The sequence below is a fragment of the Chiloscyllium plagiosum genome, unplaced genomic scaffold, assembly GCF_037043375.1.
Source record: "Chiloscyllium plagiosum isolate Xiang-an unplaced genomic scaffold, Cpla_swu_hap1 HiC_scaffold_43, whole genome shotgun sequence".
Taxonomy (NCBI): Eukaryota; Metazoa; Chordata; class Chondrichthyes; order Orectolobiformes; family Hemiscylliidae; genus Chiloscyllium; species Chiloscyllium plagiosum.
In genome coordinates, this window is record NW_028270181.1 from 10040137 (window position 1) to 10055967 (window position 15831).

At 46.8% G+C, this 15831-nt stretch overlaps 1 protein-coding gene across 3 annotated transcripts in view; it reads left to right on the top strand.

Annotated features, from left to right (window-relative positions):
* Positions 1-15831, top strand: part of zswim8 (zinc finger, SWIM-type containing 8) — a 192035-nt gene that overhangs the window by 168648 nt on the left and 7556 nt on the right. For all 3 annotated transcript variants that reach the window (XM_087982387.1, XM_043679075.2, XM_087982386.1), the window contains exons 21-24: positions 2903-3126; positions 5523-6017; positions 8209-8386; positions 13113-13286. In XM_087982387.1, coding sequence (XP_087838513.1) covers positions 2903-3126; positions 5523-6017; positions 8209-8386; positions 13113-13286 — 1071 coding nt within the window. The remainder of the gene's footprint in view (positions 1-2902; positions 3127-5522; positions 6018-8208; positions 8387-13112; positions 13287-15831) is intronic.

Below are 15831 nucleotides of genomic sequence, written 5' to 3' on the forward strand. Positions count from 1 at the left end.
GGAAGACTCATTAGGATTTTTCTGATTGCTAACCCTGGGAAGTACAATATGGAAGAGTGATGAGGTCCTCTCTAAGGAAGTTTAAAATTTGTAGTTTGTATTAAAAGATGACATGGAGATTGGCCCCAACATACTCCAGAGTAGAATTTGTGAGTTTTGTTTGGGAAAGTTATCCTCTCCCCTTTCGTTGCATCTATTATGTGACCTGATTTCCGATCCAGGGGCGTGAGCAAGGACGTTTAGTGTCCGTTAATCGTGGAATCCCAATATGTGAAAGCAAGCCATCCGACCATCCAAAGAACATCCCACTCAGACCTGCCTCCCTATCCTATCCCTGTAACCCTGCATTTTCCGTGGCCAATCCAACTAACCTGCACTCCCTTGGATTGTGGGAGGAAACCAGAGCACCTGGTGGAAACCCATGGGAGACACTGGGAGAATGCCCGAACTCCACACAGTCACCCGAGGGTGGATGTACTCACCCTGTAAAGAATGCCTTGCATTGACAAGTGACGTGCATTCTCCGTCAAACACTACTACTCTCTGAGTAAGGAAACTACCTCTGACATCTGTTCTATATCTATCACCCCTCAATTTAAAGCTATGTCCTCTCGTGCTAGCTATCGCCATCTGAGGAAAAAGGCTCTGTGTCCACCCTATCTAACCCTCTGATTATCAAGCCACCTCTCAACCTCCTTCTCTCTGATAAAAATAGTCTCAAGTCCCTCACCCTCTTAATACCTTCCCTCCATACCAGGCAACGTCCTAGTAAATCTCCTCTGCACCCTCTTCAAAGCTTCCACATCTTTCCTATAATGCGGTGACCAGAACTGTACACAATACTCCAATGCGGCCGCACCAGAGTTTTGTACAGCTGCAGCATAACCTCCTGGTTCCGGAATTCAATCCCACTACTAATAAAAGCTAAGTCATTCAGCCTGTACGCCTTCTTAACAATCCTATCAACCTGGGTGGCAACTTTCAGGGGTACATGGACACTGAGATCTCTCTGCTCATCTATATTATCAAGAATCTTACCATTGGCCCAGCACTCTGTATTCCTGTTACTCCTCCCAAACTGAATCACCTCATACTTTTCCACATTAAACTCCATTTGCCACCTCTCAGCCCAGCTCTGCAGCTTATCTATGTCTCTCTTTGTAACCTGCAACATCTATCGGCACTATCCACAGCTCCACTGACCTGAGTGTCATCCACAAATTTACTAACCCCTTCTTCTACGCCCTCACCAGGTCATTTATAAAAATGACAAACAGCAGTGGTCCCAAAACAGATCCTTGCAGTACATCACTAGTAACTGTCCAAGATGAATATTTCCCATCAACCACTACCCTCTGTCTTCTTTCAGCTAACCAATTTCTGATCCAAACCACTAAACTACCCTCAATCGTACGCCTCTGTTTTTTGTGCAATAGCCTGTCATAGGGAACTTTATCAAACGCCTTTCTGAAATCCATATACACCACACCAACCGCTTTACCCTCCTCCTCCTGTTTGGTCACCTTCTCAAAGAACTCAATAAGGTTTGTGAGGCACAACCTACTCTTAGAACCGTGTTGACTATCACTGTTCAACTTATTCCTCTCTAGATGATAATTCCTATCTCTTATAACCACTTTACCCACAACCGAAGTAAGGCTTACTGGTCTATAATTATCAGGGCTGTCTCTACTCTCCTTGAACAAGCAGACATTTGCGATCCTCCAGTCTTCTGGCACTATTCCTGTAGACAATGGTGACCTAAAGATCAAAGCCAAAGACTCTGCAATCCGAAAATCCTAGGATAAATCCTATCCAGCCCAGGAGACTTTAATTGCTAGCACCTCCTCCTTATGAACTCAATCCCGTCTAGTTTAGTAGTCTGTGTCTCAGTATTTTCCTTGAGAAATCGCCCTTTTCCAGTGTGAATATTGATGAAAAAATTCATTTAGCGCTTCCCCTGTCTCCTCTGACTCCATGCACAACTTCCACTACTGTCCTTGATTGGTCCTAATCTTACTCTAGTCATTCTTCTATTCTTGATATAATGTTTTCCTTGATCCTATCTGCCAACAACTTCTCATGTTCCCTCCTGGCTCCTCTTAGTTCTCTTTTTAGGTCTTTCCTGGCTAATTTGTAACTCTCAAGCACCTTAACTGAGCCGCCACCTTCCTCTTGACAAGAGATTCCACTTCCTTAATAAACCACGGCTCCCTTGCTCAACAACATCCTCCCTGCCTGATAGGTACATACTTATCAAGGACACAGTAGCAGTTCCTTGAACAAGCCCCCCATTTCAATTGTGCCCATTCCCTGCAGTTTCCTTCCCCATTCTATGCATCCTGATTGGATCATAATTGCCTTTGCCGCAGCTATAACTCTTGCCCTGCAGTGTATACCTATCCCTTTCCATTGCTAAAGTAAACATTATCGAATTGTGGTCGCTATCACCAAAGTGCTCACCTACCTCCAAAGCTAACACCTGGCCGGATTCATTGCCCCGTACCAAATCCAACGTGGCCTCACCCTTTGTTGGCCTGTCTACATACTGTGTCAGGAAACCCTCTTGCACACATTGGACAAAAACTAACCCATCTAAAGTATTTCCAATCAATATTTGGAAAGTTAAAGTCCCCTATATCAGCTACCCTGTTACTCTTGCTCCTGTCCAGAATCTTCTTTGCTATCCTTTCCTCTACATCTGTGGAACTATTCAGAGGCCTAAAGAAAACTCCCAACAGGGTGACCTCCTTTTCAGCCATGATCTTATTGAACAGGGGAGCAGATTTGATGGGCTGAATGGTCTCCTCTACATATACTCTTAATCTAAAAATGTTCATTTTTCTGTTTTTTAAAATTGTTTTGCCAATAATTGGTTTTAAATCTCTTCTGAATGCACCAGGCCAGGCGATGGAGATTGGTAGTGCGGCTCTGAATATTTTGGTTGAATGTTGGGATGGTCATTTAACACCTCCAGAAGTGGCGTCGTTAGCCGATCGTGCCTCGCGGGCCCGGGATCCCAACATGGTCCGAGCTGCAGCAGAGTTGGCTTTGAGTTGTCTACCTCATGCCCATGCCCTGAACCCCAATGAGATTCAACGAGCCTTGGTCCAATGCAAGGAGCAGGTACGTTTGGCTTCACTGTATTGACAAGACCATTCGTGTCCTACTGGTAAATTACATGGTGTAATTAATCTTAGTGTAATTGCGTGATGTCTCATTAATAATGGCAGTGTGGTTATGATTGTGGTGGTGAATGTTGTGTGGTAGCTTGCTTCATTAGCCCATATTTCTTCAAGGTTGATGAGTTTTCTATTGGAACCTTGTGTAGAGAGATACTCCTCCAGGCTGCCGCATGACCTTGGGCTGGAAGAATTGCCACATTGCAGGTGGTACTGCCTTTTTAATGAAGACCCAACGGCCCATCTGCCTGTTCCTGTAGATCAGACGGATACTGAAGGTCCCAAGGTCTTGGCAGAAAAGCTGCAAATGCTCTGGGATCCTGTTTAACGTTCCTGACCTCAACTGGTGTCACTGAAGACTGTGTCATAGAATTATAGAACCCCCACAGTGCAGCAAGAGGCCCATTCAGCCCATTGAGTCTACACCGACACTCAATAAACATCCCACCCGGACGCAACCCTCCCACCCTATCCCTGTAATCCTGCTAACCCACCTAGCCTACACATCCCTGAACACGACAGGGTAATTTAGCGTGACCAATCCACCTGACCTGCACATCTTTGGACTGTGGGAGGAAACCAGAGCACCTGGAGGAAACCCACGCAGACACTGGGAGAATGTGTAAACTCCACACAAAGGGTGGAATCGAACTCTGGCCCCTGGCACTGTGAGGCAGCAGTGCTACTGTGACCTGTTGTTGTTGCTGGAGGTTAATATGATGGTTGCATGTCAATTCATTGAGCTGTATCTGAGAGACAGATATATTGTGTCCTCTTCCCCCTGCTCCCTCCTTCCTCCACTACTACTCTTGTTCTCCTCCCTTGCCTCCTTCTTGTCCATCACCGCCTCCCTTACTTACCCACACCGTTCACTCCATTATCTTCTCAAGAGACAAATTAAGGATGGGCCTTTCCAGTGATTGTCACTTCCTGCAAGTTAATTCTTAAAGAACTCGTTTGTTCAACTTTCAGCATCTTAACAATATGAATCTTCTTTCAAAGTCAAGCCCCACTACCTCCTACACTGGGCTAGAGCCATTGTTGTCATGGGAATATGTTTTGAAGGCGGATGTGGATAGATTTTTGTTCGGAAAGAGAATAGGCGATTATCTGGGGAAACGGGAATGTGGAATTTGAGACACACAGAGATCAGCCGCAATCTTATTAAGTGGTGAAGCAGACACGATGGGCTGAATGGTCTACTTCTCCTGGAGCAAGGGGAGGCCATTCAACCCATCACGCCAATTCTGTCATCCACTGAGGACTTTAACTCCACTTTCTTGCCTGTTCCCCATAAACTCTGACTCCCTTTGGTGATCAAAAACCTGTCAAATTCAGTCCTTAATGATCCAGTGCTCCCTGAAAAAGTAAATTCCAAAGCTGAATGAACCTCTGAGAGAAAAGAATTCCTTCTCATCTCCATCAGGAATGGGAGAGCCCTTGTTAAACTTTTTTTAAGCTTTGGCCCTGAATTGCCCTGTGGGGAGGAGAGCAGCCCCTCGGCATACCCCTGTTAAGACCCCTCCCAGTTTTCTGGTTTTCCACTTCTCGAATTTGAAAAACACACCCACCGTGTTAACGCACGATGGGTACAATGTGTCCTTTGATGAATTGCTTCAGGTAACTGCGTGGAAAGTGAAGCCTCCTGAAACTGCCTGTGTGGCTTTACAAATGTCCCTGATCGAGGGCTGGGCCTGAGGTGAATTTGTCTTGTTAATGAGTCTGTGTCCACAAGCGCGGTTTCTTTCTGTTTTCAGAGAGCTGGGCTAATTTGTTGTGTGCATGTGCGTATGTGTATACGTGCGTGTATGTATGTAAGACCATAAGACATAGGAGCAGAAATTAGGCCATTCAGCCCATCGAGTCTGCTCTGCCATTAAATCATGGCTGATACTTTTCTCAATCCCATTCTCCCACTTCCTCCCCACACCCCATGATCAAGAACCTATCTATCTCAGTCTTAAATATACTCCAATGACCTGCTCTCCACAGCCTTCTGTGGCAGTGAATTCCACAGATTCACCACTCTCTGGCTGAAGAGGTTTCTCCTTCTCTCCGTTCTAAAAGGTCTTCCCTTTACTCTAAGACTAGAGTCCTAATCTCTCCTACCAATGAAGACCTCTTCCCCACATCTACAGTCCAGTCCTCGTCCTATCGAGTATAGACCCAGAGTCCTCAAACATTCCTTATATGTTAAGGAACGTATGTGAGAGTGTGTGTGTGTTACATTGTCTGTGCTCTGTTCCAGGATAACGCCATGTTGGAGATGGCCTCCATGGCCGTTTGGGGCTGAATGGCCTGAGTGTGAGTGTGTGTTACATTGTCCGTTCTCCGTTCCAGGATAACGCCATGTTGGAGAAGGCCTGTATGGCCGTGGAGGAAGCAGCGAAGGGTGGTGGTGTATACCCGGAGGTACTGTTTGAGGTCGCCCACCAGTGGTACTGGCTTTACGAGCAGACGGCGGGTGGCTCCCAGCAGCAGCAGCAGCGGGAGATGTCAGCCCGCGGGGCCCACGAGGCGGGCCGGGCGTCCGCGGAGCACCCTCCCCTCGCCGAGGGCTCGGCCACAGTTACCGTGGCAGCCACCGTGACGGCCACTGCCGTGGTGCCGGTCATCACCGTCGGGTCCACCATGTACCAGCAGCACACCATCGCCGGGACGGCGATCGCACACCCCCACGGACAGGTCTTCCCCACCAGCCCGGTCATGAGTCACCCGTACACGACTATCCAGACCCACATCCCGTCGGTGTGTAACGCTGCCTACCTGGGACATCCGATACAGCACGTTCCTCGGCCTGCAATCTTCCCTGTTGCCGGAGCAGCCTATCCTCAGGTACTTCGATACAGTACTGGTCGTTTCACCGGGATCAGGAGAGGGAGATTTGTATAGAGGCACCAGTAGGATTAACGACAGCACTGTCAGAATCCCCACTGAGATTGCTGCACACGTTTATTTGAAATAGCATTGAATAGTTACCAGAGAAACGGCCCCTCACATGCATGAATGTAGCGAAAATGTTTTTCAAATTCATTCAGGCCAATATTTATTGCCTGTTCCTATTTGCCCAGAGGGCAGTTAAGAGTCAACCACAGGAATCACATGTACAGTCAAAAAGTGTGGTGCTGGAAAAGCACAGCTGGTCAGGCAGCATCCGAGCAGCAGGAGAATCGACGTTTTGAGCATAAACGCTTCATCAGGAATGTTAATGAAGAGCTTATGCCCAAAGCGTTAACTGTCCTGCTCCTCAGATGCTGCCTGACCAGCTGTGCTTTTCCAGCACTCTATGTTTTGACTCTGATGTACAGTCCTCAGTTTTTCACCTGGAATCACATGTGGCCAAACTTGGTAAGGATAGCAACTTCCGTCCCTAAAGGACGTTTTTGAAACAGATGAGTTTATTTTGCTAACCTGTCCGTGGGGGTGTGCTAATGAGTTTATTATTTAATTCTAGATATTTATTGAGTTCAAATTTCACCGTCAGCTGTAGACGGATTCCAAAACAGGGTGGCGCAGTGGCTCAGTGGTTAGCACTGCTGCCTCACAACACCAGGATCCTGGGTTCGATTCCTGCCTCGGGTGACTTTGTGGAGTTTGCATGTTCTCCCCGTGTCTGCGTGGTTTCCTCCAGGTGGCTCCGGTTTCCTCCCACAGTCCAAAAATGTGCAGGTTAGGTGAATTGGCCACGCTAAATTGCCCGTAGCGTTAGGTGCAGGGGTAAATGAAGGGGTGAGTTGCTCTTTGGAGGGTCGGTGTGGACTTGTTGGGCCGAAGGGCCTGTTTCCACACTGTAGGGAATCTAATCTAAACACAGAGAATGCGAGAGAGATTCAGCAGGTCAAGCAGGATCTGCAGAGAGAGAAACTGCATTAACGTTCTGAGTCTGGTGTGACCCCTTCAGATCTGTTCTGCTCAGAGAAAGAGTCATTGTTAGCTCGACATTAACCCTGTTTCTCTTTCTGCAGATGGTGCTTGGCCTGTTGGAGTTTCTTCAGCACTCTGTTGTTCAGATTTCCAGCATCTGTAGTATTTTGCTTTTATTTAAGTGTTGTGCACCTAAGTGTGGGCAATCTCCATGCTTTCTGACGTAGTTACCACCCGGAATAAAAGCCTTTCCTCACTAACGCCCCTTGCGTCTTCCATCTATCTTCCGAGCTGAGCCAATTTGCCTCGATGCTCCCGTCCCCACTTGCGTTCTCACATCCCCTACGTTTCACCCCTCCCTCGAGTACAGAGGTTGCTTCAGATTTTGTGCAGCCAGTAATGTTTTCCTAGGGTGTAGGAAGGTGTTTGGAACTCTGCCCTCACTCCTGGACAATATCTAGGTGGATGCTTGCATGCAGTAACTGAGGGAGAAATGAATTGGAAGCCTTTTTCAGGCTGTTTGAGTGGTCCATTTTGATGAAGTAGTGTGCCCTGGCTAACGTCACTCCCTGAGCGGACAGTGTCTTTGTGGATTGAAAATAAAGTCCTATTTGCCTGATATTTTTTGTGTCATTTGATTATTGCAACAGTTCAATGGGGAGGAGTTTGGTTTGGGTTGGGGGTGGGGGGGGGGGAGGGAGGTTGGGGGGAGGATTGATGAGGTGAATGTGAACCAAGCCAATTAACCCCAAACATTCTGACTGTCGTCAGGAAGTAAACTTTGACTAAACAGGTATTCTGGATGGATTGGTCGGGAGCGAGACACCATAAGGCGTAGGCGCAGAAATTAGGCCATTCAGCCCATCGAATCTGCTCCACCATTCAATCATGGCTGATACGTTTCTCAACCCCAATCCCAGGTTGCATTTGAGAAAGGATTGGAGGATGGGCAGAGTGGGGCTAAGTACACAATGCCAACCTGTGTCTGTCCCTTCCTCTCGGTTGGTCCCGTGCCCTTTGATCGAGAAGGGAGAGGCAGCGAGTGGAGATGTTGGACAGAGGGAGTCACTTCAGGTCTCTCGTCGAGCTGTGAGCTTGGGAGTAATAATTGGGGCGGCAGGAGGGGAATGTGCAATTATTTACTGGTCTGTAATCTGTCTAGGGGATGCATCCGGCATTCATTGGAGCTCAGTACCCTTACACTGTAGCAACCACAACCCATCCAGCAATGGCCGCTCCACCAGTCACCTTCGCTGGGGTTCCTGTCCCTCCTATGGCTCCAATGGCAGTGCACCCTTACCAGTCTGACCCGAATCTGCCCCTGACATCAACCGTAGCAGGTAGGTGAGATCTTTCAATGGTTGAAAGTGCAAAATATCATCCTTTGCGTGTGTGTGTTTTTTTTAAGAAGTGCTTTAAAGTTGGTGGTGCAAGCTGCCTTCTCCTTTTGTGCTGGGCTTGACTGAGCGAGTGTTCATTTAGCAGCGCAAACATGTTTAATAAAACTTAGAGGTTTATAAACCAGGGGTGACACTGCTGCAGCACAACGCCAGGGACTCTGGTTCGATTCCAGCCTCGGGCGACTGTCTGTGTGGGAGTTTGCACATTGTCTGTGCGAGTTTCCCCCAGGTTTCTGCCTGTCAATCCAAAGATGGCCAGGTTAGGTGGATTGGCCGTGCTAAATTGCCCCTGGTGTCTGCTATGTGCGGGCTAACTGGGTTACCCATTGGAAATGCAAGGCTACAGGGATAGGGTAAGGTGGAATGCCCCGAGGAGGGTCAGTGTGGACTCAATGGGCCTAATGGCCTGCCCCCACACTGTAGGGAGTCTGTGAAAATAATTGACAGGCATAGATAAGCTGAATGACAAGAGTGTTTCTCTAGTGTGGGGGAGTTTAAAACTAGGGGCCATATTTTTAAGGGGAGAAGTGAAAGCTTTAAAAAGAGGCAATTTTTTTTTTTAAACAAGAGAGTGGTTCATGTGCGGAACGAAGCCCTGAGGAGATGGTGGATGCGGGTACAGTTACAATATTGAAAAGATATTTGGATAAGGACACGAATTGGACAGATTTGGAGAGATGTGGGCCAAACACAGGCAAGTGGGACTGGTTGAGTTTGGGAGCATGACCGGTGTTGGTTGTTGAAGCAAAGGGTCTGTTTCTGTGTTGTCTGACTGGTTGGGTCCCCTCAGTCACCTTAGTGTGGCAGATGGAGCTCATTCCATGATAAGTGCTCCCTCTGGTGACTGAGCACGGAGCAGTCAGGAATGGAGAGGCTTTCAGTCTTCTTTGTGCAGTTCTCAAGACCAGATACAAGGCATGGTCATTGTCTGTTTGTAAAACTGACCACCTCATTAATTTTAATAGCTTAAGAAAACCACTGGTGAAGATTGGCTCCATCGCAGATGCTTTTTCTCCAGTAGGGATGTTCTGGGACCTCGGACAAGAGATTTCCATGAGTCGGTGGGAAATTATGCATTTTTATCAGGGATAATTAGACACGTATACCCACTGGAAAAAGAATTGGAGCTAAATCAGTGTAAAATTTGCTGAAATGTTGACTCTCCCCAACTGACTATTTCCAGCATTTTTTTTATTTTGGATTTCCAGAAGTTTTATTTTCACATCGGACCTACGTTAAAATAGTTCTTGCTTTGTTAATTCTTGGCTGGTTTCATGGATACCTGGTCGCATTGCCCGGTTCACCAGCTGTGACCCACGGTTCCCTTTTCCTTGCCCACCATAGGCACCCAGCAGAAGTTGCTGAATGACACCAGCAACTCAGATGCCTGGTTAATTTGTGCCACCCTTAACCACCAATACCTTGACCAGCTCGGACTGAGCTCAGTTGGCACTTTCCACGCTGCTACTGTGGCTGAGACTGTCTTCCGAACACAGACCAGGAAGGGAGAGGGGTTGGGGACATCGAACTGGTGTCTGTGGATAAGCTCGCAGAGCACAATGCTTCACGTTGAAGCAGCTTACATCTGGCACCGGGGAACTGTAGCAGCAGGGTTGATCCACAGCAATAGCGCTAACACCGAAAAATAATAAATTAAAATGGTTATTTGACACTTGATGGACCAACATCTGTTCTCTTGTCCAGAGATCTCCTTGGCATTGCATTTTGTTTTGTAACCTTGTTGCGAACTATTAGGTGAACGTGTTGAATTCAAGTTTCTACCAACATCCAACTCAAATACAGGTAGCTCTGCTCTGATCCTGAAAGTAATCCATCATTGACCCATGACCTAGGCTAATAGTCAAGTGCAATGTGAGTAAGTTTCTGGAAATACTGTTACCCCATTTTTTTTTTGTGTTTTTTCTTAATTCGCTGATGGGATGTTGCTGGCTGAGCCAGCATTTATTGCCCATACCTCATTTCCCTTCAGAAGCTGGTGACAAGAGGTTTTCAAGGGCAGCATGGTGGCTCAGTGGTTAGCAGTGCTGCCTCACAGCACTTGGGACCTAGTTCGATCCCAGCCTCAGGCGACTATTTGTGTAGACTTCGCACATTCTCCCCACATTTGCGTGGGTTTCCTCCGGGTGCTCTGGTATCATCCCCACTGTCCAAAGATGTGCAGTTTAGGTAAATTGGCTGTGCTAAATAGCCTATAGTGTTCAGGGATGTGTAGGTTAGGTGCATTAGTCAGGGGTAAATGTAGAGTAATAGGGTAGGGGAATGGGTAAAAACAATTACTGCAGATGCTGGAAACCAGAGTCTGGATTAGAGTGGTGCTGGAAAAGCACAGCAGTTCAGGCAGCATCCGAGGAGCAGTAAAATCGATGTTTCGTGCAAAAGCCCTTCATCAGGAATACAGGCAGAGAGCCTGAAGGGTGAAGAGGAGGATGGTGGTGGGGAGAAAGTAGCATAGAGTACAATGGGTGACTGGGGGAGGGGATGAAGGTGATAGGTCGGGGGCGGGGGGAGGGTGGAGTGGATAGGTGGAAAAGAAGATAGGCAGGTAGGACAAGTCATGGGGACAGTGCTGAGCTGGAAGTTTGGAACTGGGGTGAGGTGGGGGAAGGGGAAATGAGGAAATTGTTGAAGTCCACATTGATGCCCTGGGGTTGAAGTGTTCCGAGGAGGAAGATGAGGTGTTTTTCCTCCAGGCGTCTGGTGGTGAGGGAGTGGAGGTGAAGGAGGCCCAGGACCTCCATGTCCTCGGCAGAGTGGGAGGGGGAGTTGAAATGTTGGGCTACAGGGCGGTGTGGTTGATTGGTGCAGGTGTCCCAGAGATGTTCCCTAAAGCGCTCTGCTAGGAGGCACCCAGTCTCCCCAATGTAGAGGAGGCCACATCGGGAGCAATGGATACAATAAATGGTTTTGGGGAATGGGCCTGGGTGGGTTACTGTTCAGAAGGTCGGTGTGGACTTGTTGGGCCAAATGGCCTGTTTCCATATTGTAGGGATTCTAAGATTGAACCACTGCAATCCACTTGGTGTCGGTAGGGAGATCCAGAATTTTGACTCAATGACACTGAAGGAACAGCGATATATTTTTGAGTCAGGATGGTGAGTGGCTTGGAAGGGAATTTGCAGGAGGTGATGTTCCCATGTATCTGCTGCCCCTTGTCCTTCTCAAGGGCTCTGTGAGCTACAGAATCATGTGCAGTTTAAATAAAATTGAGAAAACTCTTTCAAGTAAGTGGTGACCTCCCCCACCCGCAAGCTTACTGGTTAGCTTGGCTCGAAGTGGGTGGAATCAGTCAAGCCTGTGCAAGCAAGGGGAGGGGGGGAAGGCTTACACGTGGCCCCTGGCAAGACCACTTAACATTTGTCTACTCTGAGATCTTTACTTTGCCTGGAATAGCCTCTCCTTAAAAGAAACTGGCCACCAATTCTCCCTGTTTATGCTCAGTCAAAGGTTAGACAGAGACGGATGGTGATGGTTTAACCTAAGGGTCACCACGCCCCAGGTGAGGAGAGAGCTTGGGAAGGTAATGGTAACCTGAACCAGAGCGGGAATTGAACCCGTGTTGTTGGCATCACTCTGCAACACAAACCAATCATTTGGCCAACTAAGCTAACCCACAGGAAGGCTCATCAAATTATGCTCTGTTTGAGGAAGGAGTGGACATGTTGCTAAAATGTTTTCCACACTATTAATTAGCAATAACTTACTAACCAAACTGTTCAGTGTTTCTCAGTGTTTGATATCTCTAACACAACCAGAAATTGTTGGAGAAAGCAGAATTAGCATTTCAGATTCAATGTCCCTTCTTCAGAGCATTCTTAAGAAAGATCACTTGACCCAAAATGTTTACTCTGTTTCACTCTCCACAGATGTTGCCAGACTTCTTGAGTTTTTCCAGCAATTTCTCTTCATATTTCTGGTTTCCAGCATCCACAATTTTTTTTTGTTCTAGGTCTCTATAGTATGGATGCCAGTATCCTTACTAAAAATGCATCATTTTGGTGGTAAACCCATTTCCTGGTGTGTTAATAAAACTATAGCAAGCAGCTCCTTGCCCAATCACAGCCAATCTTTCTGGTTTAAAATTTAAACAAAACCCCATGACAGTTGACTATCAATCATTGTTGACTAGTGCATTCTCCATGGTAACACCTCTACTGATGAGAATCCACTTGACCACCAGTCAGTATTCTCCTCAATGCTGTGTAAGTGTTGGTTTTCCCACTGAACTGGTATTCTTGAGAAATATCCTGATGAGGGCAAAATGAAAAGCTTCAACATAATGTATACCTTTTTTCAGTAATACTCCAACAAATGACTATATTGCCTTTTGTTTTTACAAAGAAGTGTTTAGCAGAAATTTGAAGTCAAGATAACCCTGTGCATTCTGGATGCAATTTTCCATTTTTATCCTCAGTGAATCGACGGCTCATCCCTCAGAGCTGAGAATGGACGACAACTAAATACAACACTCACCTGACCTTTTAAGAACCGGTTGTTAATGCTAATCTTCGTGAAGGGTTAGAGTACTGAAAGTGGAGAAATGTGTGCATTGAATTGTATCTAACTGCTGTTCTAACACTTTATTTTAACATTCTACCTGGCTGTGTGTTGACTGTGATGGTAACGTTGCCTCTCTCTCCCTCTGCAGTGGCAAGTGTGCAGGCTGGGACCGCTTTCCAGGCTGTTCAGGGAGCGTCAATGCCGACTTTAACAACGCAGGGCCCCTCAATAGTCGCCCCAACCTTCCCTACAGAAGACGAACAGCACTCTCAACCAGTCAGTCCTCAGGGACTGCACTACTTGCATTCAGCTTACAGAGTTGGTGAGTGTGCACTCGAGCGATTGTACCTTCTCAAGGTTGGCCACCTCTGGAAAGTCTCCTTCGATCTCCAGACGTCTGGCAAGTGTTCGCCAGTCACCAAAGAGTTACCACTGTTGTAATCTCAGAAACACAGCAGTCGAGCAGTGACTTGAGAATAATCCATTTTTAACAATGTTAGTGGGGGATAAGAGTTGGCTGGGGCATGACAGTATTCAAAATCCCTTCTCGAGGGACAGGTCTGTCCTGGGGAACGTTTTGATTAATTTGGTCGCTCAGGCGAGTCTATCCTTCCATGAATAAACGCACCTCCGTAACTGCAGCAAATCCTCCTTAACTCCTTACAGGACATGTTCCTGGTATGGGAAATCATCGGGAAACCACAAAGCCTATCCGAAGTTCACCAAAGCAAGATATTAGAGGCAGGAGAAAATTAAGGAGGATGGGGAGCTGCTTTTTTAAAATTCATTCACAGCATGAGGTCAGTGCAGACTAGGCCAGCATTTATTGCCCAAAGGGCAGTTAAGAGTCAACCACATTGCTGTGGGTCTGGAGTCACATGTAGGCCAAGCCAGGTAAGGATGGCAATTCCTTTCCCTAAGGGGCATTAGTGAACCAGATGGATTTTTCTGACAACTGGCAGTGGCTTCATGGTTATCATTAGACTCTTAATTTCAGATTTTTATTGAAATCAAATTCTGCCATGACAGGATTCAAAAGCAGATCCTTTGAACATAAGTCTCTGAATTAACAGGCCAGTGATAATACCATTCGGCTGTTGCTCCCCCATTTGTTGTTTGATTTACCACGGAACCAGTTCATTTTATTTTTTTGCAAAGCCCAGATGTTGCAAAGAATGTGATAATGAAAAATATACTCCATTTGCTGAAGTTGTTCTCGTTAAAGAGGAGAAGGTTGGACTGAGATTTGACAGAGATGAAGGCTCTGGGTAGAATAATAGAACAACACTATTCCCATTGACGGAAGGGTCAAGTTTCACTGGATGTAGGGATTGGTGAAAGAATTGTCAGTGATTGTGAGAAAAAATCCAGAAGTGATTACAGTCGAACCTGGAATGCACTGCCTGATTGTGATTACAGACGTGACCAGGGCTTCAAGACTGGAATTAGCTAAGAACCTGTGGAGTCAAGAGTGTGGTGCTGGAAAAGCACAGCAGATCAGGCAGCAACTGAGGAGCAGGAGAATCGGGCATCAACCCTTCAGGAATTCTGAAAGGCTTATATCCGAAACATCGACTCTCCCACTCCTCGGATGTTGCCCGACCAGCTGTGCTTTTCCAGCACCACACTCTCGACTCTGATCTCCAGCACCTGCAGTCCTTACCTTTTCCTAAGAAACTGTGGAGACCAAATTTATAGGCGATAGGGCTGGGGGGTAGGACCAGCTGAGTTGCTGTTGCGGTGGCCGGGATGGGGAGCATGGCTCCTTCTGTACTGTAACCTTTTGTGACCATACCCCCAAGTCGTCGCCAGTGTTTATTCCTCGAGTGCACGATGGCAGGCATGGAGCGCACCATGCAGCTGTTGAGTCTGTTGTGCTGAGCCTGATCTTTGGTTCCTCTTTTCTGCCTGCTTCTGTCATATTCCTGCCAAAGATCTCTCTCTGTCCCGGCTTGAAATATATTTAATGTAGGGGAATCCACAACCGCGTAGGATGAGGAGTTCACAATCAGCAACATACCTGGTCATCGCCACGTTGCTGATGGTGGGAGCATGCTGTGCACAGATTGGTTGCCTGAGTTTCTCAGTGGCTGCAATCAAGTAGTTCATGTTCTGAAAAGTCACCTTGAGACTTGCGGTGATTGTGTCCCGACTAACACGGTTACAATTCTGAGGTTAGCGAGTTTTGAGAATATTTGTAGCTCAGGTTGAGGTTCTGGATGTAGGTTTGCTCGCTGAGCTGGAAGATTCATTTTAGATGTTTTGACACCATCATCAATGAGCCTCCGAATGAAGCACTGGTGCTATAGCCCCCTTTCTATTTATATGTTTGTGTTTCCTAGGATTGGTGATATCATTTCCAATAGTGATATCATTTCCAATAGTGATGTCATTTCCAATAGTGATGTCATTTCCAATAGTGATGTCATTTCCTGCTCTTTTTCTCAGGGGGTGGTAGATGGGGGTCTAACTCGATGTGTTTGTTGATAGAGTTCCAGTTGGAATGCCGTGCTTCTATGAATTCTCGTGCGTGTCTCTGTTTGGCTTGTCTAGGATGGATGTGTTGTCCCAGTCGAAGTGGTGTCCTTCCTCATCTGTATGTGAGGATACTAGTGAGAGTGGGTCATGTCGTTTTGTGGCTAGTTGGTGTTCGTGTATCCTGGTGGCTAGTTTTCTGCCTGTTTCTCCAATGTAATGTTTGTTACACTTCTTGCACGGTATTTTGTAAACATTCCAGCTCAGCGAGCAAACCTACATCCAGAACTCTGAGGTTTTAAGGAAGCGTCACTCAACCCAAAATATTGACACTGATTTCTCTCCACAGATGCTGCCTGAGCTTTTCCAGCAATTTTTTGTTTTTATTTCTG